General features: G+C 41.6%; 1 protein-coding gene and 1 long non-coding RNA gene across 6 annotated transcripts; one reads left to right on the top strand and one right to left on the bottom strand.

Moving 5' to 3' along the window:
• Positions 1-685: 685 nt before the first annotated feature.
• On the bottom strand, positions 686-7,077 carry LOC140649984 (uncharacterized). The gene is made up of 4 exons (XR_012041812.1): positions 6,741-7,077; positions 4,052-4,103; positions 1,891-1,976; positions 686-882 (listed from the first exon to the last, which is right to left on the bottom strand). It is a non-coding gene; the product is annotated as an uncharacterized lncRNA (long non-coding RNA).
• A 318-nt stretch (positions 7,078-7,395) lies between these two features.
• On the top strand, positions 7,396-24,749 carry AKIRIN2 (akirin 2). 5 transcript variants are annotated; one of them, XM_072855436.1, is made up of 5 exons: positions 7,401-8,082; positions 19,004-19,147; positions 19,749-19,883; positions 23,681-23,752; positions 24,067-24,749. In XM_072855436.1, exons 1-5 carry the CDS (start codon positions 7,878-7,880, stop codon positions 24,075-24,077), a joined length of 567 nt encoding a protein of 188 aa, XP_072711537.1. In that variant the 5' UTR covers positions 7,401-7,877; the 3' UTR covers positions 24,078-24,749. The 5 variants fall into 5 exon arrangements, with proteins under 5 accessions (XP_072711536.1, XP_072711533.1, XP_072711537.1 ...); XM_072855434.1 differs by having other exon boundaries at positions 7,404-8,082; positions 19,734-19,883; XM_072855435.1 differs by lacking the exons at positions 23,681-23,752; positions 24,067-24,749 and adding an exon at positions 22,614-22,807 and having other exon boundaries at positions 7,396-8,082.
• The last annotated feature ends 502 nt before the right edge of the window (positions 24,750-25,251 follow it).

The raw sequence follows: 25,251 nt of genomic DNA, 5'->3' as shown, positions 1-25,251 counted from the left end.
TGTCCAGGTTGTATCTCCATATTTACAGTTTATGTTGCAACAGGGATTGACGGCTGCAGTAGATCTGGCCCTCTCATCCGTTAGCAGTGCCTTTTCTAAAACATTAAAGGCAAGCATGTGTTGTGCAAGCGTTGGTATTGTATAGAAAACCTGCTCCTGCTTCCACCCAAGCCAACAGGAAAACAAAACAGTCTAGGAGTCAGACCTTTCCTTTCTTTACTCTTATTTAAATGTCAACCAGTGTTTTATGTGGTTGTTTATTAAATAATAATAATACAATAATGCCCAGAGGCTCCAATTAGGACTGGGAAGTCACTGCAGTGGGACAGTGCACAGGCGGAGGAAGGGACGGCGGGCTGGGAATTGGACGGCTCCCCAGCAGCGGGGAGAGTGGGCTGGAAGCCGGCTCCTCTCGGCAGGCGGGAAGGGCTGCTCCCAGCGCTCCCCGCCACCGGCAGCAGCTAAGCCTTTTGTTTGCGTGGGAGTTGGATGTTACTTTGGCTTTTGGTTTTATTTGTTTGGGGTTTTTTAATGTCAAGATATAGAATAACCAGGAAGATGTGCAAAGAGGTTTTCTTCAAAGTAGCTGAGCCCACAAAGGGAAAAAAAAGAGTGTATGTAGATGTACATGCTAATTCTTATTAATTAAAACCAGAGTGCTGTGCTGGAGCTGTGCACAGGCTTTATTAGCTAATATTAAAACAAGGGGCTGATTTGCCTTCCACAGAAATTTCACCTTGGCAAAGCTCTGTTCGCTGCAGCAGAGTTACTTCTCACTTCACACCAACGTGAGCACAGGATCAGGCCGGGAGCCCTCAGGAAGGACTTGAAAGCCGATAACAAAACAAAAGGACAAACAGGAGGCACACGGGGAGGACAGTCCTAAGGAGCGGGATAAGAACAAGCATGTTGCTCTTGGCAGAAAGCAACTGGCAAAAATTAACTGCGTAGTCAGTCTCTCGCTCAGTTCTTTTTGTTTTGTTATGAAACAGGATTTGTTTTTATTATAGAGGAATGGGATATATTTCAGCAGAGGAATCCGAGCTGGATAGGCTTTATGGCAGAAGTACGTTTTATGGGGAGATCTGAATGAAGACAGAGTGGATTTGGTTCACAAGATGGGTGCAGTTCTAGGCTTAAACAAAAAGGGCAGCATGAATGAAAGCCCTCGGAGCAAAGCGGGAGGAGGGAAGGAAGGAAGCGATTAGAGGAAAGCTGGGCTGGACCAGAACGCGTGGGAGCAAAGACACAAATCCCAAATTAAGGCAGCAGCAGAACAATGCCAGGCCCTGAAGGTGAGGCCTGAAACCAAAGGGATGAACAACCAAAGAAGAGGCACAACAGTGGTGAGATGCTGCCGCTCCGTGAGGAAAAAGGGGGAGGAGGGTAAGGAAAACTTTGTCTGCTGGAATGGGGAACAGAGAGACCCTGAACTGAATGGAAAGGAGAAGCTAAAGATTCCCTGGGAGAAACTTCTAGAAAGCTGGTAATTTATATGAGCATCTTCAGGCTAGAGGTGACCTAAGTCTGGGAAGAATTTTGGAAATAAGGTCTGAGGTGAGGAAACGGGTCATTGGAAATATTTAACAGGAGAACAAGCAGAGCTTAAAACCAGCATTCATACGGGGGAGAAAAGGGAGCAAATGAGCTCGGAGGACAACACAATTACCCATGGTGGTGGAGAAGGGACAAGGAAGGAATTTGCCAGCAGAAGATGATCGTCATCTCGTGTTTTATGAACAGAAAAGCTACTCTAAGTGAGAGGTACTGCATGGGATTGGCAGAGGGGGGCAGAGATGGGGAAGCAGAGGGATGGATCAATCAGAGGTGCAGAAGCAGGTTAAGCAGTAGATGGTACAGTGGTATAGATGGTACAGTGCACATACATACCACCTGTGAAACCAGGGAGCATCCCGGAGGGTCAGCTGCAGAGGGAGGGAGGAGGTTTTTGAGAACAAAATGTAGCCAGGTACTATCTGAAGAAAAGAGAAGGACGGAAGAGACAGGTAAGATAATGACAGAGAAGTTGAACCCTTAGTAAATGATCTGAGAAAATAAGAGTTTTAATTCAAGTCTTCAGTTCTTCATTGTTCTTTGTAGAAAACTGAGTTTAATAAAAGCGAACTTTTTAGCTGGCTTCCACTGAGTTTCCGTGCAAAATTCCCAAAGAAGCAACAGGTCTGCAATGAAAAGTATGTGCCCATTTCTTCAATGTGCACACCAAACTACAGGGCTAGGTCTTGCAAGTGAACAGAATGGACAGTGTCTCAAACCTCCTCCTGGACCTGAGGAAACTAATTTCCTCAGGGAAATAGTTAAAATGTCTCAGCTGTCACTGTGTCCTATGCTGGTTTGTTCACTAACATACTGGCACAGAAGAAAAGCCTGACCTTCACTACATCTCAGCCTGACACAGTTGTGTAAGCTCGCAGAGGACCCGGGCTCCAGTCTACCGGAACAGTGGAGAGACGTTCACAACTCTAAGTGTGTCTGACTTCAATGACTCTTAATTCACATGTTCAGTATTACTCACATGATTAATATTTGGCCTGTAATTTTTTTCACCATTCCAGTTAATGTGTAATACCATCCTGCTCCTTTACCCTTATAATCACTTACGAAAAATTAATTGTCCTACAAAGATATAAGAGAACATTTTGGAAAAAAAATCTTTGTCTAAGTAGTGTAGTCTTCCTTTCTGCTAAAGCACTGTGACAATTTTTTTAAGATCAAGAGCAAAGCAGAGTTTAGTTTGGTGCAGTATTTCTCCAAAATCCAGGCAGGGAACATTATATGTGAAGTTTAGAAATGTGAATTCTTTACAATAGAAAAGGGAAGGAAGATAACAGATAGGCATAACGTAAATGTTTGTGCATTAAAATGTTTGACAGTGGAGGGTAAGGGTGTGCAGGACATGGGGATGTAAGGCATTCTTTCTTTAGGTTGCAGTAACATTTCCAGTACCTCACGAAACTGCCCTGCCTATACCCCGTTACTTTTTTTGGTGAACCTACACAAGGTTGTGATTGACAACGGATGGAAAAGTGCACTGATCCACACTTTGCTAGTGTTGATGCTTTCCTGAAATTGTTGAGGTAATTGCAGTAGTCAGAGCTGCAAAATTTTACTCACTACTTCCTAATTATTCTATATCCAGGCCTGTTAGCACAATTCATGCGTATACACCAGTGAGTTTAGTAATTTTCCTTTTATAGCATTGATGTATTATGCTGAATATAGGTGAATAGACTCAAATGGGTTATTACTGCATCGCCTCCTTGCAAGTAAAAAGTTTAGTTCCACTGTGACTTCATTGTTGCCACCTTATATTACAAAATGACTTCAAGGACTTCCTGGGTCATTCACGATAAGTCTCATGCCACTGAAAGCAACCGTACCATACAATCCCTTTTCTTAAATTATTAAGCCATATCTAAAGACCACATAAGCCTCATCTAAAGATTTGGGGTTGATTTTGTTTATTTTCACCCATACTACTACTGGAAGAGTGCTCCGGAAACTCATTCCTCTGGCAGTTATAAATCTTCCTCTCATTTCCAGTTTGGGTGAGGTAACTGACAGTTCCTGTATCAACACAGTCTGCATCACTAAAATAGATCTTAAAAATCTCCTGAACTTATCTCCTTCTTGCGCTTTTAGAGAAAAATCATAGACTTCAAGAGTTATTTGGTTGGGCCAATAACCTTTAACTAACAATCCTTTAACTTCTTGCAATAAGTAAATTTTCCATTTCTATTTTCCTAATCAGCTCAGTCACCTTTTTCTGGACAAGTTCTGGTTTTAATTAATCCTTCCTGAATATGTATGAGTGGATGTATATATGGTATTTTAGAGGAAATAGGTGTTTCGAATGTCTCTCATTGGCAAATATACTTCTGTACTTCTGCTGGAAATACCTTAGTACCTTAGGCCTAAGAAACGTATTTGTCCTATTGAAGGTCACTGCATGTTGCAGGTTCAGATCATAATTTTTGGTACAGTTTACGAGCATAAGTCAGCACCTAAAGAAGCAGAGCTGACCTTCACTTACCTCTGGCTTTCATTTCTGTTCCTGTGTATCCCTTCCATTTTGCCAGCACTATCTGTGTGACCGTATAGCAAAGCAGAATGAGAAATTTATTCCATTTTTCTTTTGGCTGTTTTTCCCACCTTACAATTCCTGCACTAATCCCCATTTTTTCATCTTAACTAATCCTTTTTCACTCGGCACCACACAAACATTTCACCGAAGTCCTGACGGATAACCACTGCATTTGTCTACAAAATCTGCAACCACAGTGTGTGCCTGATACATCAGTAAGAAACCTTCAGTATGTGTGGCCAAATTCAAATGGAATGACACTGCTTAAAGCGACTTTTTCTCACTTGGGGTGAGACGAAACAAGCCCTAGAAAACAGCTCAGCTAACTGGTGGTCACTGTGTTTGTGAGCATGACAGGTTAATGAGAAATGAGCTACTGTGTGAAGTGGGAGGAATAAGGTTAGATGGCATAAAAGAAAAGGACTGTGATGTGGACCTTGCCTCAAATGAATAGGATGTCTCAAGGAAAAGGAAAAGGAAGCAGAGTCAACATGGTATATAAAGAGAATGAGAGGAAGACAGCAAAGAAAGAAAACAAAAAACAATGGGGGAATGGAGCAACGGCAGAGGAAGGGGAAGAAAAGAGAATGCATGAAGACTAGCATTTGGTCAACTACGAACAACATTTCCATCACAGTCCCAAAGGAATACACTGAAAGGGTTACTTTCCCACCCCATTCAGAGCTTGTACAAAGACCAAAACATTGTCCTGCGTCTGGACTTGTCTTTTTAACAGGTGTCATGCTTGAAGTGCAGATCCAATAAAATCTAGCACACCACCAGTTATAAATAAGCTCTCCCATTCCCAGTATTAATAAAATTTGTGGGTACTATTTATTTAAAAAATATGCTTATAATATATAATTTTAAAGGCACCCCATGTAGCACATAATGGGACACTGCAAATTGGTTATATAAGTAAGTAGAAGAAAGAACAATATAAACAGTGGTTTGCAGACTTGACCTTAGGGTGTTTCCTGCCACAATGAAAGTAAAAACACATGTTCCCTGACAACTATCAAGCACTTTGTCACTGCTGTTGGACATTTTGCTGCCTTAGGGTTTGTCTACATGCAAAGCTACATTGGTTTAGCTGGGTTTAATTTGCTGCAAAGGGCTGTGTGAATTCTTATTTTGACTTAAATCAGACTTACTTCAGTTTAGCTCAACAAATTAAAGGGCAGATAAAGCCTGAGTAACTCTGTTGATTAGGACAATCATGGTTCTAATCAATTGCTTACAATTATAATGCTGCCTGCGCTGGCAAAAGCTTGCTTTCTAGTAGCTTATCTTGATGAAGTTTTGCCTGATTCCGCAGACTGTTTTAATTGACTTAAATTGTGCCTGAATGGTCCTTAGGATCTGGTGTCACATGAGTCAATGTAACCGAATCTTTTCTGCTGCTGAATGCAGATTTCATGTATATAAAATATTAAGTTCAGTGGGAAAGTGCTGGTTATTCTAAAATTTAGGGTTTTTTCAATATTGCACCCAAACACGGGCACTTCTCAGCATATAGATGAAGACAGAAGTAGCTGTCTCAGTCCTGCATGGGCACAGGGCATTCCAAACTGAACAAGTGCATCATACACATGTTGAAAAACATGCAAGGTTTCCTTAATCCAAAGCCTGCAAAAACACTTCACCTCAGTCTTCTTGGGTGAAACACTTGGTATGAATACTTAAGACTGTTGCAAGAACACAGGGAAACTTATCTGCTTAGGGAAATGTAATGGAAATGAAGAATTAAATGAATGGAAAACCAGCCTTCATTATTCCAAAGAAGAGTGTCCACAGAAGGAGTTATACCTGTATACTAATAGTAGGGCAATTATAACACTGTAATAACATCAGCACATTTCCTGAGCCTTGTTATGGAGAACCAAAACTTGTCTTAGTTTTAGAGAGGCTTGTCAGCATCCTCCTTACCAAGGAAGAATATTCTAAGTACTTCCTCTACAGAGGAAAAGGTAACAGCAGAGGAATAAATTTGCTATTTTCTGTAATTAGTTTTAGGCCAAGGCAAGTCAGGTAAACCTAAAGATAATTTCACCTAATTGTTCCAACATCATCATGAGCTATCTGTTACAGAAAGCAAATTAATTACTATTTCTATTTTTGTTGGGCAGAAAAGCTCTGCCAGGTCACCCCATCACTTGAAACATCAGGTACGCTAAGAACTGCACAACCACATTGCCAGCACAGACATCAGGTCTGTGTTTAGACTGACTGGGTGCTGTTACAGCTTAATTAACAATATATGCCATGCATAGAACACATAAAGCAAAAACTTGCTTCAGAATGATAAGGTTTGTTTTGTTTTTTAAATGCCATTAGAGAAAGGCTAGCTTATATTTCATCAGACAATAAAAAAACCACCAAAGTGTCAAGATTTTATGAGGGCATGCATAGTCCTCATTTTATCTTCCAAAGCCAACCTGTCTTTACCTTCACAGTTAAATTAACAGGATCAGATACAAAAAAGCTGAAGGTTACATAAATGTTGGGGCCTATCAACCCCTGTTAGCTTTTCCACCAGGGTGAACTGTAACACGGTTTATTTCAATTCGGAAGCTGAACAGGAAAGAGCTCTGCTCTTCCCACAAACAGCTATAGTTATTTGAACCTCTTCTCTCACCACTCTCCTTCAGCAAGAAAGCCCTTTATGCAACTGCCAGGAAATCAGTCGGTTACACCAAGAGACAACTCTCAGCATCGCGGGGCCTTTTCTGGCGTGTCCTTAGCTGTCACCTCCACCCGCTTCCTACCTCTGACTCCTGCACGCTCCCTGCTCTGCCCTCATCATGGAGGCCACTAAACGCACTTTGCCCTCATTTCACACACAGACAAGCGGCCTGCGGACATACAGCCGCTGCCGGACCCACCCGGCGCCTGAGGTAACAGGCGGCCCGGGCCGCAGGGCTCTCGCCCCCTTTGTGTGTCCGGGACCTGACGGGAGCCCTTCGCACCTTCCCCAGGGCCGCGCCGCTGCCTAGGGGCGCTGAGAATACCCAGCAGCCGCCCCCGAGGCTGAGCCCTGAGCCCCGCCGCCCCGTCCCCGCAGCCTCGTCCTTTAACCCGCACCCCACACCGCAGCCTCTGAGGGGGGATTTAAATCAGAACCCGGAAGCCGGGGAGGCCGGCGCGGAGCACGGCGGGATTTGTAGTCCCGCCGCCCCTGCGGGCGCCCCGCCGCCGAGCCGCGTTGCCGGGGCGGGGAAACCACGAGTCCCCTGAGCCTCTGCGGCCGCCACCGCCCCAGGAACGCAGGCGCAGTGCGGGGGGCTGGTTTTTGAATCCGAGGCGTTGTTATTGACGCCATATTGCTGGTGTGGGAGTCACAGAGGGAAGCGCCGCCGCCGCCGCTGCCCGGGCCCCGCCGCCATCGCTCGTCATCGGCGGCCCCGGACCGGGTAGCCGGGCCCGGCCCTGCGCCCCTCGGCCCAGCTCCCGCCCCGCCACCGGCCGCGGGCGGAATTGGCCCGGCCCGGCCAGGGCAGGGCGGGCGGCGAGAGCGGGGATCCAGCCGGCCGAGCCGGAGCCGCTGGGGGGGCCGGGGCCGCTCCCCAGAGAGAGGCCGACAGGGAGGCGGCGGAGGCCCTGACGCAGCTGCCCCCTCCTTTCCCTGCCGCCTTCCCTTCCCTCCCCCCCAGCCCACCCCAGACAGCGGGGAAGGCGCCTCTGGGCAGGGCCGGCTGCTGCTACCACCGCCGCCGTCGTCTCCCCTGCCCCTCGCTCCGAGCCCCCTTCCTCCGCCCCGCCGCCGCCCCGCGCCATGGCTTGCGGCGCCACTTTGAAAAGGACTCTGGATTTCGACCCGCTGCTGAGCCCGGCGTCCCCGAAGCGGAGGCGATGTGCGCCATTGTCAGCCCCGGCCTCGGCCGCCGCCTCCTCCTCCTCCTTCGCTGCCGCCTCCCCGCAGAAATACCTGCGCATGGAGCCCTCGCCCTTCGGAGAGGTGTCGTCCCGGCTCACCACAGGTGAGGGACGCGGCCCCGCCGTGCCCGGGAGCCCCCCGGGGCGGTGGGGGGGTGGGGGTGCGGGGCGGCGGCGGGGGGACCTCGGCGGGGAGGGGGCGGCGGGTGCGCAGGGCAGGGTGCCGGGAAGGCGACCGGGGAGGGGGGAGGAGGAAGAAGAGGGATGGGGAGGGTGGGTCTCGCGTCCCCCTCCAGCCATTTTCTGTCGGGTTGTGTGGCTGGCAGCGGCGGGGGCCGGGGCGATCCCTGCTCGGCTTGGCACCGCCGCGGCGGAGACACAATAGAAATGGCCGTTTGCAGCAGGAGAGGGGGAGGAGGGACGGCGAGGAAGGGGGGGGGGGCGGGTTGAGCCGATGCGGGCGGGTGGCCATAGGAAAGGGACCGGAGAAAGGGACCCGAGCGAGGGAAGCGGGGGGGCGTTGGTGGGGGAGGCTTGATCCGGTGCCGAGGGAAGGGGGAGGCCGGCTTTCCTCGCGTCGGGGACGGGCACGGAGGATTTTTTTCTCCTCTTCCACGGCTGCCTGGATGTGGCAAGGAGAGCCGCAGGGGCGAGTCAAGCTGCGGAAACGCTGGGGGCGGCGGGGGGCTGGTGGTGGCGGCCGTGGTGTCTGCGGAGGCGGGGATGGGGCTGGGGCTCGGGCTCGCTCCCGCTCCCAGCTTGCGCCCGGAGCCCCTCTCAGCGGGGCCCCCATCGATCTCTTGCAGCCATTATCGGTGGGTCGAGCGTTGCCCGAGCCGAGGCGGCGGCACCTCCTCCCGTTGCTCAGACATCGGGGGGGGGGGGGAGGGAGGGCGGCCTGTCATCAATCACCCGCAAAACGCCAGTGGGAAAAGGCAAAAGCAGATAAAACAAAGGGGTAATTCCGCTTCCAGTCCCTTAATGCCTGCCACGGTCCCGGATGACCCATTCTGTGGCATCCTTAAAGTTTTGTAGGAAAACCGAGCGATGAAGGCGATTGTGTGCAAGGGTGAGAGTTGCCTTTAGGGCAGCTAAAATGGAATCGGGCAGTCTTCTCGTCTCGGAGACGTTGGGCGAGAACGAAACCCTTTCACATTGTTAACGTGTGAGAGATGAGTCAACCGGTGGCCCTAAAAGCTCCAGGTCTGCTTGTGTAATTGTTGTCAATTAAAAATCAACCGAGTTCGTTTTACCAGCGAGTAGGGAGAGAAGAAAGGAATGAATCTTGGCTGGGCACGCAGGATTGATTGGCCCTTGCTATGGTTAGTCTAGTGGGTAGCTTCCAGTAATGCACTTAAGAACGGTTAAGCTCGCAGCCATGAGTGGCTGTAGTGCTGAGGTATGGATCTGTGTCCTTTGTGTGCAGGAAAAAAGCCCTCTGCAGTTGTTGCAGCTGAATTCCTTCTGCTGTTGCATTCGATACTCCCTTTTATGCAAAAGTTGGCCCCGGATTACTGCTAGTATTACCGAGCAGTAAGTTTGAATGTGTTTTCAAATTGCCATCTCCTCCCTGTAGGACAGTGCCTTGTTTCAATATTCTTCGTTCTGAAAACTGTAGAATAGAATATATTTTTTCACAGGTTTTAATCAAATTCAAAAAAATTGCTATGGAGGAAATATATAGATGGCATACAAGGTGCTTACACTTGGCATCAGTGTCTTGATATTTTTTTGCACCTCTAGGAAAAGATCTTGAATGAGTCAGCGGTCTGGGATGAGAGTTGTGATGGACGGCACTCCCTGGTACAGTGAGGCATTACATATACTTTGAGATAGGTGTTTAAAATCAGAATTGATTTGATTATTTTTAGAAGATAATGGTTGCTTCATTGCAAGGGTATCTTTTGGCTTGTTTCTTTGGGATTTGGAGAGCTTAGGTTACAAATATTTAATATAAATATTGTCTGGCCAGCAAACATGTATCACTGAAAGGAGACAAATCAATACAATTTTCAGCAGAGATAACCTACAGCGGTATTTGAGGTAATACCTAAGCTTCTATCTTAATGATTCTGAAGCTCTTAAAGACAAAAATGTTACTGAACTTAAGCAAATACAGGCCTCATCTTCTCTTGAGAAAATCGGAGGTGCAGGTGGTAATCCATGTGAAAAGGTAATTCTGTACTGATAATTCTGTAAGCCATTTGGATAATGTAATGAAAAGTGAAGGACAGTAAATAAAAATGTCTCTTACAGCACTTGAATGCTCTTGAGCAAAACTTGAAGCATTTATAAATTGTGCACGTTTACACGGTTTTTGCTTAAAAGCTCCCTCTATGGTTTCTGTTACAAGAAAAAAAATCTTTGTACAGTGCTAGTGCAAATGTGACTGTTAAGCAGCTTGCTTAGTTTTTGCTTTCAGTTGAATTTAGGGGTATTATGACATTGTGTATCTTTCATTTTGACCATCAGCGAACAAAATAGAGCTTATCATTTTAAAGGGGACACTTGAAAGATTGTGTGGGATTCATCTCATCTAATTTCGTAAATGTACATCTGACCTAATAATTTGTGGTTTTCTTGATAGTCAGTTGGAAGAAACAGCTGGTTTATTCTAGAGCTCTGACTTAGGATGAGGCAAAGCATGCTGTAGAAATATGTATTGCTTTCCGTTGACTGTAAAATGAATTTACATGACCGTTTCTGATTTAGATGTCTGCATTTGGGTCAGATAAATCTTGCTCTGTGTGTGAAAAGAATTCCAGTCTGACTTTAAAAGTGTTCCCAACTGAGTCACCATTTTGTTCAGTTTTTATATTGGGAAATTTAATAACAATAGCCAGAATTCAGTTGACTTCACTTATGGTTTTCTCAGCATGTTACTGTAATGCTTAGGTTTCCAGCACTTAAAAAGTGTCTGTCTGAATTTTGTGTAATGCAAATTAATGATCATAGGAAATCAGAGCTTTGGATATAAAACCTGATGCTGATACTTTAAGTTCAGCTTAAGCATTTTTCTTCTATTTGATACTCTGTCCTGGTAGTGTTTAACTTCACCCAGTAGAGACTATATAAGTGCCAGAACTTCTTACCACATGGTTAATCATTTCAAAAATTAGTTATCTGGAAGCAGACTACAGATTGATTGAGGGGGGTGCTGAGAACTAAGAATACAGTGTGGTAGTCAGATGAGAAAACAGCTGTCTCTATAGAGTGGTCATAGACAAATAAACGGTATGTCTGTTTGAGAGAGGGTAGGCTTATTCAAGATGAAATTTATCTCTCACAAGAGTGTTTTAATATTTTGTGGTTATTTGAACAGCTGTTAGGTCACTTCCAGTTTCTCAATGAATTTGGCAGCCAAACTAATTGTGGCTTTACGTCTGTACTTTCTGTGGAATTGTGCTTACTGGCTTGAGCGTACTCTGTTTGCTAATTTTTGGATACCATTGTTTGCATCTAGAATTATGTTTTAAAACTGTGTTCACGGTAAGTGGTGCAGAACGTATCTGTCTGGCATAAGATGGGTTCAGTTTTGAAAGAATTTTCTACTGCTTGAATACTACAGATGAATTTTACTTTCATGTAAGTTCTAGCTATAAATGAGATTGTTCTTCTATGACCAGAACAACTGCACTCAGATTTGGATGCCTGTGGGTAATGCATTGTACATGTTCAGTTTCCTCTGAAGTCCTAAGGGTGCTGTCCTGTTTTTAAGCTGTTAAATGAATTCTAGAGGGTGAAAGGAGGAAGCAGTGGCAGTATTTTTTTTTTCCTGCTCTCTGCTGGATGTTGTAGAACCATTATTTGCAGTTTTACCCTGATGAAAGATTATGTTCTGAGGGAAAAAAAAGAAAAAAGAATAAACTACACTTAAGCTGTACTTTAAATTCAAAGGCAGGTCAGTGTTAGAAAGCCTGCATGTCTGGATATTTCTGAGACTGAAGCTACAGTGGGAAATACAGCCCGAAGAAATGGGGGGGGGGGGAGAGGGAGAGATAATGTTGACCTTAGGGATTTAAATCTCCTAATTCATGATACGTAGTAACTGAGAAGACAAACAGATCAGTAGCTTTTTTCCATACTCCTCACCCAAAATCAGAGGTTAACTTGCAGCTAGAACTTTGTAGAATCAAAAAGAATGTTGTATTTTAAAAGTTTGTGAAATTGCTTAAAAATCCACAGACTTTTGCATCTGCACATGCAATTTTTCCTCCATCTGAAACATTCATCTGCTTCAACACTTCCCCAGCAACTAACTGATGTTGCAAACAAAAAATTGTAGTGGGTGGGGTTATTGAGAACAGTCCTTCAGCTCTGGTCACTGGTTGAAATCCAAGCAGAGATAATGTCGAACATTTGACGGAATATAGAAACCGTTGAATTTATGCAGTATTTAGTAATGAATATGCATAATTGGTATTTGCTGCTCTAATGGCAGTTGTATGGCGAATGTCTCTAGTTAAAGATGGCAAGTGGAGTTGGTTGTAAGAGCCCCTCTCTCATGAAGGACTCTTTACAAACAGAAGGTAGATAAATTTGTCTTTAATGTATACCTTTTTCTTTCACAGAATAATCTGGGGGAAAAAATGATCTAATTAGCACAGATTTTCAAAGTTAATGCAAGAAAATGACTTTGACCTTTTTGAATAGGAAGAACTGTTAGTCTTCCCTATAGGCTGTCCTCCTATGACCTTTCAGTTGCCCTCTTGGGCAAACTTAACTACTTCTGTCTGAAACTTGGTCAGACAGTGGCCAAGTACACATTTGGCTTTTAAATGAACAGATCTAGTGGCTTTGGAATGTGACATATTAGTAGTGCTGCATCTCTTTCTGCTTAATTTCTGTTTTGTTAACATTTATCTGCATGTGTATTTATTGCTAAATTATCTTGGAGAGATGCCAAGTTTCTCATTGTGCTCCAGTATTGCAGAAATCATTAGGATTTTAAAAAACAAAACATTCCCACCCCTTAAAAAAAAAAAAAGAAAAAGCACATAATGGCTGCATCTGGACTTGATAATTTAATTTGTATGAGAAATTTCTATATGGATGCCTGTGGTGACTATAAATGTTAAATACCCTTGGTTGTAGATGTCATAAAATGTTGAAGCAGTTTTTTGTTTCAGTGGCAAGTCTGATAAATGCAATGTGACATTTTTTTATGTGAAGAGAAAGATCTAATTGCTGTGGCTAATACATTTTGCATTGCTTGATTTATTTTTCATTCCTCAACCCCTTGATCAGGAGAACTGGGATTTCCTGAAATAACACATTGGCAGAATGAGCTAATGCATATGTGAGCATCCGACTTGTGGGAGAACCAGAACCTTCGTCAGCCTGAGACCTTGAGTAATTGGATCTCGTGAGGTGGCCAGCTCTGTGCCACAGAGTGTGTTGCGAGCTGCTTCCGTCTGTTCTGTAGCTATAGACACCGGCTGTGAAGTGTCAGTATGTACCCATTATCAGGGTTCTGGTGCTTAGAGCATGCTCCTCTGAGGTGAGCATGATTTCCAAAAGTATACATTTTCTATTACTGAAGTCTCACAGACCATGCCTAATTAAGAAATGGAACTGGAGTGATTGATGTCTATGACCAAAGCAAGAGAGTAAGAGGAATATCTGGATTGTTTTAATTTCTGTCTGTGCCTGTGGATTCCCTGGTTAAGTAGATATAAAAAGTGAAGAATACTGTTGCCCATTGCTCTGCTGCAGTGCTGCTCTTAGGGGAAGCTAGCTTCTTAAAATTAATGTTGTATGTCAGTAGTCTTGTGGGGAGGCCAAAACTAGGAATGTGGTAGCATAAACTAAATGTTGAATAAGGATGGTGGCCTAATGGAAATGTTATAAACTTCAACTAGGACAGTGAAGCAGTTTTGCTTTAACAGGAGCTGAAATCCCTGAAGATGCATGCTGTTGACATCAGGATAGCATTTGATTGATTCACTTAGAGGAAATCTCAGGCATGGTTCAGGTTTGAATGCATATGTTGAATGGTGACATTGCAAACTGAAACACGAGCTTTAGGTTCCATTTCGGGCCAGGAAAACTGCTACTCTGATTTCAGCCTATTGAGTCACCTTCCTATGTGTTTTGCCAAAGTTTCCTTCAGCTAAATGAGAGAAGCCAGAAACTGAAATGAGAGATTGCTAGTTTAAAAATGAAGCCCCCCCTCCCCCCCCAAGAAAAAACATCCTTCAGGGGAAACAATCAGCACCTTCATAGTTGATAAGCGGTTATTAAAATGGAGAAAATAGTTTGCCTTGTTACCTTTTCAAGTTGAACTGCTGTTTCCTTTGTACATAATTTCTAGGTAATTACAGGTCAGGATGAAGTAATTAGATGACAGAACTTTGAAAAAGAATAACTTGAATTTTTATCATGAATTAGAGGAAGTAAGAAGGCATCAGTCCTTGGAAATTAATATTTGGCTTTGTAATCCATTAGTGTGACAGATCATGTTTCAGATGTCAAACTTGAATTCTGAATTGCCCCCTTCATGTTTCATCCACTCTTCATTGGGTGTGAAAGCAGCTGAAATGTGAAATTTTGGTTCCCCGAGTCATATCTCAAATTCTGAAAGAAGACTGGCATGAATGCTGTCCTTCATCTTAATGCAGTATTTCATTAACATACGTACTCAACTTTATGGTCTTAGTACACAGAGCTCTACATAAAAAAAGAGTATCTATGCATTTCATTATATTCAGGTGTATTTAACTGAATCTTCTATGCCTTTAGTGGTCATGGTGAGACAGTATCAATCTTTGTCATTCCTTATCTTAGCCTTGAACCTGAAGGAGGAGAAGGGGGCATATAATACAGTCTTGCCTAACTGACGGGGATTCATGGTCATCTTGAATTTGAAATATAATTTATGAAGTACTAATTAATTTCAGTGTATAAGCAATGTGGCTTTTTCTTGCTACTACCCTAGATTAGATTCAGCAGGCCTAATTTTCACTTTCAGCACCTCTGCCTGGTGTTCCCCTGTTAGCTAGCGCTGTGCCTTCAGAGGTACCTCTAACCAGTAGGAAATGCTGAGCACAGAGGGTAAAGTGAAATTAAAAAGACACCAAGGATAGGCCACGGTGATGTGTGTTTGATCATATTAAATATATTCCTTTTGTCATCTCATAAATGAAATTATTGCCTGACATACAATGTCTGATTTGAACTTCAGCACCTATAAGATGGATGCAAGTCTTTATTTAAAAGATCTAATGAGTTCTAATATATATGATTCAAGTTCTAATATATATGATTCAAGTTCTAACTTCAGTTTTATAGTCTTAGAGAAGCTCCCTTAGATTAGATTGTCTTTAATGAGTACACTTTCAGATTCTAAATTTTTATATATAAAATAATTTGTTAATTAAAATGCATGGCATTGTTGAAAAAGACATTTTGGGCCTCCATATTGAGTAACACATAAAAAAACCTGCCCTGCGTTTGACGCAAGTTAAATGCATGTTTTAATTCAGTTGTCAACTGCAAAGGGCATAGTCAGCTAATTGGGAGTAAAGGAAGTTAAGAAACTAAACTTGAAAAGGCAGGAAGGTTTTCTGCACTCAAAATTAGGTTGGTGAATGAGATCTGCTAACTCTAGGCTTTAACTGGGCCAGAATTTTAAAGGGATTTACAGTCAGTTGAATGCAATATAGGTGTTGTTCAAAAGTTGTCTGGTTTGCACTGCCTTAGTATTTCATGGCTTCTTTCAAGTGCTGAGATGCTATAAAAGCTGTTTTGAACATAATATGTTTGTTCATCAGACATATTTTTGTGGATTTATTAAGCAAAACTGTAAATGCCAGAAGTAACTTGGTGCATTTGAACAACTTTTCTTACTCTCCTAGATTTTTTTTTTTAAAAAGACAAAATAATTCAATTTGGCATTCAGATTTTCATTTAAAATCAGTAATAAATATTTGCAAGCTTACATTTCACTTCACAGTGAAGTAGTTTTGTTTAAAGGCATAGATTTTATGTCACTATATGCTAATAAAAATGTCTACTCAGTCTTTGCTGCTGCAGAAATGTGCCTGCTTAATTTGAAGCATTACTAGTCTGATCATTCATGTGAAAAGTCATTGAACAGTTTGATGCTGTGTGAAACTTGTGTTTCTTGACTATTGATCTCCATTTTACAAATGATGGGGATTGGGAAGTATGAGATGAGTCATTCTCAGTCATCTTGCCTGCTAGCAGCACAGTACTGAGTAGAGCTTGTACCCCAGTTCTCTGTGCTGAGCAATAGTGCCTTAAATCTCCTAAGTTAGGCTAAGTAGAGGAATACTGTTTACCAAACCAGGTTATGTACATGCTCAACAAGGGTTCAGTCAGGACTTCAGATTTCAGGCTTTTTTCTCCTGGTGGCTGTTTGCAATGTAGACAGTGCATTGTCATGTTTAAATAGTCCCCTCTTCCATCCCACTTTGCTTAGTTTTATACCTTTACCTGAAGTTACAGTAATGCAAACTGTCAAAGTGGTTTTGTCAGGATAGGGATCTCCCAATGTATCTGTCAGTAGCATTTCTTGAGATTTTTGATTATCAGAGCAAAATTTGAAGATGGCAAGTTAAAAAGTGTTGCCAAATTAGAAGTAGATGAAACTACTTCAATATCATTGAGACTTCTGTGTCCACAATTCAAAATAATTTGGAATAGAATCATGTATCCTTGGTGCACAGATCTTATTTTCTATCCCAGTTGTTACTGTTTTCCCAAAGTCAGTACCTGATTTCTCCACCTCCCCTCCCTGTCGGTCGTCCCCCTGTCCGTGCCCCCCGATATGTTGCTTTTGCTCCTTCTATTCTGACTGGTATTTTAACATTTTCTTTGAATTATTTCCTATTTAATTTGTAGGGGTAGTTAGGGCTGGAGGAAACCTGGCTGATGATTATTGTTTTAACTCCTGGAGTTTTATCCATTGATCAGAGTCTGTTTACGTTTTTTTTTCTTAATGATTTTGGTGGTTAATGTGGTTTGAGGATGTTTCTGCAAAAAGATAATATAAAGGAGAGCTGTAGAGAAGATTTTATCAAAGTTGTTACACCCAAAATTTGGCTGATGTTTTTGCAGCTCATACGGAATTTGGAAAGTATGCTCAAGACCACGTAGTTGTAGTGAAGGATGCATGTGATCTATTACATTCTTCAGTTAATGTAAATACAGTGTGAATGTTTGCAGTCACGTTTCTCATCCTGTAGACATGCTTTAGGACAGATGTTATCTTATGAGCTAATTTGGTTCCCACTCAAAATTATGCAGTATTGCTTCAGCTAGAACAGCACTTGATTCTGAGGAAAGGTATTGTTTTACCACCATAATGCTGTTGAGTAAAAATGTTGCAGGGCCATTCTCCAACCGATGCAGTGTGTATGCGCATGACAAATTCTACGTGGAATTCTATTTAATTTTGGAAGCCTGACTGCATCTTGGTTTAACCTGATTTATGTATTTCTGTACCACACTGGAGTGTAGTATGTACCTTTGTCCTACAAAAAGTATGAATCCTCCAGCCACCCTTGAGTACTTTTTTCCCCACTTTCTCCTAGTTTCCTTCATTTCCCTACTGTGCTTCTTTATTATGTCTTCTGCTTTTGCTTTGAACCAAGTTATTTAACCCCCTTGAGGGAGCTGAAAATTGTACAAGCACTGTAGGCATGGGACTGAAAAGGTATATACTGCAAGGCCTTCATCAATGGACAAAATGGAAACAAGGTCCTTTGCTGAAAATGCTGGTATTCCTGATGACTGGAAAAAGTTTCCTCTCTTTGTATGAGTTGGAAGCCCCCAGACTGATTTACAGAATTGAAGAACTACCGCACTAGTTAAACCTCTGAACTAGGAATTGGCAAATGTTTGCTTCTGCTTGGTCTAGCATAGGCTTCAGCCACTGACTGAATAAGCTGGTAACTGAAGTTACTTACTTCACATGATTGCTTACTAGAAAATGTTCAACTAAGGAGCCTCAATAGCGTACTGTTTACAAACCTGAAAATTAGTTAAGAAGTTTTCATGGTATTGTATTGGCAAAATGCTGAACAGAAGTAGGAAGGTACTGAGTGAGTGGAGTCCTTTGCAACTCTGACATGATCACATTGATTTGTATGTATCTGAGTTCTGGAAAGCTGCCTTTGCCAAAAGTCTAGAAGTCTCCATGGAAGACTATACTGTAGGGAATTTTTTTAAAATGCGTTTGAGCATTTGAAAGTAAGAATTCTCATAAAGAGGGAGTCTTTGGAAGTCTCCTTCTGTGAAAGTCTCCTGTAAAAAATAGAAAATGGCTTTTTTTTTTTCTTTAATATTTTACATTGCCAAAGGATATGCAGTTAGGGCACTGATGTACCTGAGAGCCTTTTGTTACATGGAATTTCAGAGAGAAGGCACATGGGATTGATAGTTCTATTGCAAGGATTACTTTTTTCCTTGTACTTCTACAATGGAGATGAGATTATTAAAAGCACTTGCTGTATTTTATTCATTGTATTTTATTCAAATTCTGAACTACATATTGCCGTACTCCTTTAAGAGAGACTCTTGATCTGTCCATTGTGTTTGTTTGGCTAGATCTGAGGCTGTCAAAAATGTTCTGGAAGGTTTTTGTACTTTGTCAGTTGCCAATTCTTTGAGATTTTAAGCAGTAGTTGCTTTATGCATATTCTGTCTAAACTGTTTTCCTCTCCACTTTGCTGCCTATATGCCAGTAACTATACAGAGAGGAATGGTATTTCATGTACATGTTTTATTCTGGAGTCTTTTGTTACCCTTAACTGTATGAACGATAAACACTGTCTGGGGGAGAAAGATGATTGCAAATTGAATGTATGAAGGGAAGGTGATGAATACCAGTAGAAGTTCTGTAGACTAATTTTTATACGTGTATAAAAGGCCATGTTTTAAGAGTTTAGCGTTTATCATCTGTTAATTGTCTACAGTGTTTGGCGTTTGAGTTGAAATAAAGTTGTGACATACTGAAATGTGATTATTTTAGGCTTAATTTTCTTATTGTTTTTCTTTTAGAACAAATTCTGTACAACATAAAACAGGAGTACAAACGCATGCAGAAGAGGAGACACTTAGAAAATAGCTTCCAGCAGACAGATCCTTGTTGTTCTACTGATGCACAGCCACATGCATTTCTGCTTACTGGACCAGCTTTGCCAGGTACTCAGAAAATTCTGTGCAATTCTGCTCTGTGTTCTTAGACTCTGTTTGCATAAATAATTTTCCCTAGATATCTGGTGGTTTATGGCACCTTCTCACCAGTTACTGTTGCTTTTTTTGGCAATACTAGCATTGATCTGGAAGATTGTAGCTTCTCATTTTAAGAATCAGTAGGACACAAAGCTTGCATTGTATTCAAGAGACCATCCTGCGTACCCTGCCACTGATACTGTAATAGGCTTTGGCAAAGCAGCTGTCTTTACAAAAATACATTGTACTGTAATTTTTACATAAAATAGAAGCTTAAATTTGTAAATGTCAGCTGCCATGTAAATGGTGTTCACAGTGTTTGTGTAACACTCTTGGTGTTTTGGTGCCTGTGCGTATTGTGCATTGTAGATGTCTTCCTTTTGGGTGTCCAATTTTACTTTTAATAGTAATTAGAAGTGTTCAAGTGGCAGAGAAAGACTTCTCCAAGTGTTCTGTAAAGTTTCTTTAATGTAAAAGATGTGAAGAAAACTGATTATAAAAATGGTTCTGAACTACTTGTAAGTGTAAATTGGTATGCCCAAATATTTAATCTTAGGTACTTCATCTGCAGCATCATCACCATTGAAAAAAGAACAGCCCCTGTTTACTCTCAGACAAGTTGGAATGATCTGTGAACGTTTGCTGAAAGAGCGTGAAGAGAAAATCCGTGAAGAGTATGAAGAAATTTTGACCACAAAACTTGCAGGTATATTATAGTTCAAAATAATGTGTTAGGATGAGTTTGAAAGCTTAAAACTTTAACTCATTTTTGTGTTATGCTGTTTTTTCTGACCTAATCTGATTAAGGAATGAGATTGCATACAGGACAGAAAAAATGTGTAGTCTCTTTGATAGGTTTTTTTCTTCTATGCTGCCTTGGATAGAAACTATGACTCCTGGGTATTACTAATCAATGGAAACAGTGGTTTTATTTCAGATAGAACTTTCTCTTGCTATCATGTTTAATTGATCATTTCCTCCTCGTGTTTTTGCCAGAAAGACTTTCTATTCTACTGGCTTAAGAGCTCTTTGTGAAGGACTTTCCCCCCCCACACTGCTTGGGAACTGACTTCCTTTTTCTGGAATTTGGCAAGAAGACAGTACCTAAGGTTTCCCTTGCTCTTCCCAGTACTTACCATTACGCTGCTGCCAGCGGTGTTTGGTATCTGCCGGAGTGTCAGTAGTTTAGCTGCATTTCTGGTGCTCTGTGTTGATTGTTGTGTTTCATGTCATTCAGCTGGTATTTTTGGCGCCTGATGCCAACTTACCTTTTCATAAGGATCAATCGTTCATGTCAGCATTGTAACTATGACCTTTCTTTAGTTGTTGAAGTTCTCTACTTCTAAGCATCTTGCTAGCATTTGAACACCTAAGTTCTGTTGCATTCAGAGGTAGGTGCCTTCACAGTATGATTCGGTGTCTAATTTAATGTTCAGTGTGATGGTAACAAACATCTGAGTACATCAAACCTGCTTTTGAATACCTGTGGCTGTTCTGCTTCCCACCTGAAAACATATCAGAATTAAAGTTTGCAAATCTCTTCAGGTGTGGGAATAAAACCTACAGGCATGTCCATACTGAAAGTCACCAGACTTGTGTCAGGCTTGTGGGTTGCCTGTGACAGTATTTTCTGTGCACCTGAGCCTCTGTTCATGTTCTGTGCTTGCTGATCTGCCATTGCTTTGTAAGAAATGACTATAGTTCTAAGTCCCTCTTAAATCTACATCTATTTACAACTCTAACTAGAGCCCTAAATACTTCTGTTGCTTTGGGCCTAATGTTCAATTTCTGCTGTTTTCTTTTTAACCTGCTTCAGACTGATGAATTAGGACTCTGTAGAACTTTTTTCTTCTAATTTATATATGATAGGAATGAGGTCATTTCTTGCATTCTCTTAAATGCATTTCAGTTACCAGTGATCATAATAACCATTTGAAGACCAGGTATATTTACATTTGTTCCAGACACTTTCTGAGTACAAACTTGTAGTTCTTTACAGCAGGAACCCCTGTGGCAAGTTCCTTACATGTGCTCCATCTGTCAGTCCCAAAGGGAATTTTTTTTTTTTTTTGGGAAGGGAGGGGGCATGGTTTCTGTTTGGAGGGTTGTGGTTTACAGTGAGACGCGTTAGGTTTACTTGTTCTTACGATGGTGGTCACCAAAAGAGCTATTAGAAAGATCATGTTACTGCATCCCATATATCAAGCCAATCATAAATTTTCAGCATTATATGGGAATTTAGAAAGAGACACTGCCAAAAGAATTAAAAAATTCCTTACATAGAAGACCAGTTATGTTTTTTTGCTGACAGAATGATTATATCTTTTTCTAGACTTTGTATAGTAAGGTGATACTCATTCTTACAAACTAGTGAAGTCAATGGAAATGTAACTGGAAATTCTGTAATAAATCTCAATTGAATAGGTTCTTTAAAGTGCCTTAGCTGAATGTTTGGATCTCAGATATTTTCCTCATTCCTTGCTGAATCACAATTTTCTTGTAGGTAGTTAGCCAGATACTGCCTTTTTTCCCCCCTCTCCCATGTTGTGAGCAGAGTTGCCTTTCATGCAGAGTGAGTGTTTGATAAATGGAAAACTTAGATCACTGTAATGCCCTGATTCCCCCTCCTGCCTCTGTTACCTGAAACCACTGTGTTAGCATAAACTTGGGTTTGCAAGATCCTTTGCATATTTTAAAAACAGAGAAAGAATGTAAGGGGCTAAGGGAAACTTTAGCTCAAAAGGTTTTCTAGAACTTGTTTGTGAAAAACAGCTTTTTATACTAAAGGTCAAGTTGTAGAGTATAGTAATCATATTTGTATTCGTGGCATTTAGCCACCTTTTCACTTAAAATAGATACTTAGAACCTATGTATGATACAGGATGCCAGTGGTGTAAGTATCTTTACAAGCATTCACTTAAATTTTCACACAGTTCACTGTAGGCTGCTCTTGCCTTTGGATTGCTTAACTTTCCTAATCTGAATGCCACAAGAAAGGGGATTTTTAGTAACTGTGGATTCTTTAAATTTCCAAAGCCGTAACTTTAACAATGATGATGCTACAAAGCAGCTGTGTATGTTGACTTAAACCTTTAAAGAAGAAAGCTTGCAAGTTAGTTTCTGGCCTTTAATACATACTTTTAGGAAAAGTTCTAGTTGCTGTTATTTTTGGAAATGGTTTCTGGGCAACAGATCCTTCAGTCTGCTCTTTGTGTTATTTTGTTGTTTGGCTAAGATCCTCGCATGGCTGCTGAAAAGCCATCAGTCAGAACTGCAGTGAAACAGAGGTCCTGCTTGTGGGCAGAAGGGAACTGGCTGCCATGACCCTGGGCCCCTTCAGTCAGGGGTTGAATGTCCTTAGATCATTGGGTCAGGTCCGTACTTTGGGCTGCTGCTGCACTACTTGCTGATTACTGATACCCTGTTTACTTCAAAGGTGAAGCTCATCCCTGCAAGAGGATGGGGACTTTAATGGGGCAAACCTGTGGGACTAGGAACCACTACAAATCTAACTGCATTTTTGGTTGAAGATTGCCTTCTTTGACCTTGCCCTTTTCTCAGAACACCCCACATTGCTGCACATGTATTTTTCCACAAGGGAGGAAGGGGAATGGAGAGGAGCGGCATCTGGTAGATATTACTCTCCTTGTTCAATTTCCTAATTCTGAAAGGTGATATCCTGCTGATGAGTGCAATATTAAAACTAAATAAAATATTGCGAATGTATTTGTATGTATGTGTGTATAGAAAGAATAATCTTTCTGGGAAATAACAGTGCTAAGTTCAAAGCCAAATTAATACGTTTGATATCTAAATTTCATTTCAGATTATACAGTAGCTGTTTTCATGAAGTCCACAGTCAACTATGTCTCCTATTGTGGCTACTTTTGTGATTGGAATTAGTCAAGTGTTAGTCACTTAGCATTTCATCCTTTTAGTTTGTCATTTGCTTTTGATTTTTCTGGTGGTCACCAAAAAGAATTTCTAACTCTGTAGCAAGTCCCTTTCCTGTACTTCTGTGTTTCCATTTCATTAAATTAATTTTCTTACATCAGGTACTGATAGGAGCAGAGAGAAGTTATGTTTCCAACCCTAGCACTGACCTTAATGCCATGTTTGCTTAACTACTCTGCCCCCATTACAGATCTGTGAAATGGGCACACTTGATTACTTCAAAATACAGTGTCTGATGCTTAGCCAGTTGTTAGGTATATTGAGGTCTTTGTGTATGTGCAGCATAATTCTCTTTGAGCATATTACTGTCTTTCCCATTACAGAAGTTTGTAAGGGGAAGTCTTTTAATTACGGGGACATGTGCTGCATTGTTGTTCTTTGGGATGAAAAGGAAATGGCAGCTATGAACTGTGTAAAGTCACTTAAAACTACTGTTAGTGGATGCGTGTTTAATCTATATGATTTGTATGTATAAGAAAGTAGCCTTGAATATTTTTCAGCGTGAGTTAAACTTAATATACTCACACTTCTAATGCTTCATGCTTGCAGAACAATATGACGCATTTGTGAAGTTCACGCATGATCAAATCATGCGACGATATGGAGAACAGCCTGCCAGTTGTGAGTATCTATTTCTTCTGGTTCCTATAGCAGCATTAAATTACTGAATGTTCTATAATTTAAGCGGCCATTGTTTGTTGTTAAGCTTCAGCTAGGCCCCAAGTTAAAATACTTTAAATTGATAATATGGAAGACCGAGGTTGAAAGGAAGATGTGAGGTGAAATGCCGCTTTTATTTAAAACATCTAAAACTGTCTCCCATACCATGCTGTTTTTCTACTTTTGAAGCAGGTTTTGATATTGCCATAGCAGGTTTGTGATAGAGCTGGCATTTAACTCCATCATTAACTCTTGGGTTTTTTTTCTCTTTCCAGACGTTTCATGAATCACACTTTCTGCATATGTGGGCTGCCCTATACACCCTGTTTTATTGTTGCAAGCTGTCCCAGTAAAGACTTGCAGCAATGCCATATTTTTTCCCCCTGTGAACACAGGTTATTTCAAGCTTTTGTCAGTGGCAACCACTCTTATGCAGCAACTGGTTTTGGAGTGCTCCCTGATGTCAGTACCACCTGGATGTGGACCTTTGCTACCTGTAATAATACCAGTGGCCTCATTTGCTGTATCATTACAATTTGGCTTCTTATGTTAATAAGTTTGAAAAAGTAAAGGATTAAAGCTGGTGTTCTAGAAGTTGCCCTTCACTGGTTGTGTAAATAAAAATGTAGAATGACACTTCTGACTGAAGTTAGTGTGGTTTTCATAACTGTGCACTACAACAAAGCTGTAATCACAGTTAAGTTAGAATGTAATCCCAGGACAATTTTAAGCAAATAGCCCACAGTACTGCCTGTGAAATAGTGAAGGAGGGCATTTCTGTATTCCATGACTTTTTTGGGGGTTAAGAATGGGTTTATATGATTTCTCATTTTTGTAGTTTTTATTTATTCTATCAGTCTTTAACAAATGTTTATTGCTGCAATTTTTCAGTGTATCATTGTTTTACTGCCCTTGTAGTACTGGAATTTAGTTGGAAGAATAAAACATTTACTTCTAATCTGTTTGTTTTTAATATGCAGGTGGAACTTTTGCTGTGTATGAATAAACTTAAATCTGAGTGTTTACATGAAAACTTCATTTACTAGCAATAGTGGGTGGGTCAGAATTTTAGATCAGGAGAAGGAGGCAGATGAAAATTTCAGGTAATTCTTCAGAGGCGAAAAAATCTTCCTTAGATTGCCTGTATTGTTTCCTGTTGTGGAAGCATGTTTGTTACAGAACTGTCAAGAAACTTGATTTAACTTGCTGCAGCTGACTCAAACAGCTGTGCTTGTCTTCCTTCAGATTTAAATGACACATCAAAGGAAATCTGTTTGTAAGATAGAGCAGGTGCTTGCACCACAAGCTGGAACTACACAGGTATTGGAAGAGCTAAAGGTGCGTAATCTTTGTGTTCAGGGTCGAGGAGTTTGTTGTTGGATGCATTCAGCTGTTTCCAGAGTGCTGTATCAGTGCTGACTGCTGTTGGCTGTGCAATTCTGAGTCTCGGTGTGGATTAC

The sequence above is a fragment of the Ciconia boyciana genome, chromosome 3, assembly GCF_034638445.1.
Source record: "Ciconia boyciana chromosome 3, ASM3463844v1, whole genome shotgun sequence".
NCBI lineage: Eukaryota > Metazoa > Chordata > Aves > Ciconiiformes > Ciconiidae > Ciconia > Ciconia boyciana.
The sequence above is the reverse complement of the archived record's forward strand: the minus strand, read 5'-3'. Positions and strand labels throughout refer to the sequence as shown.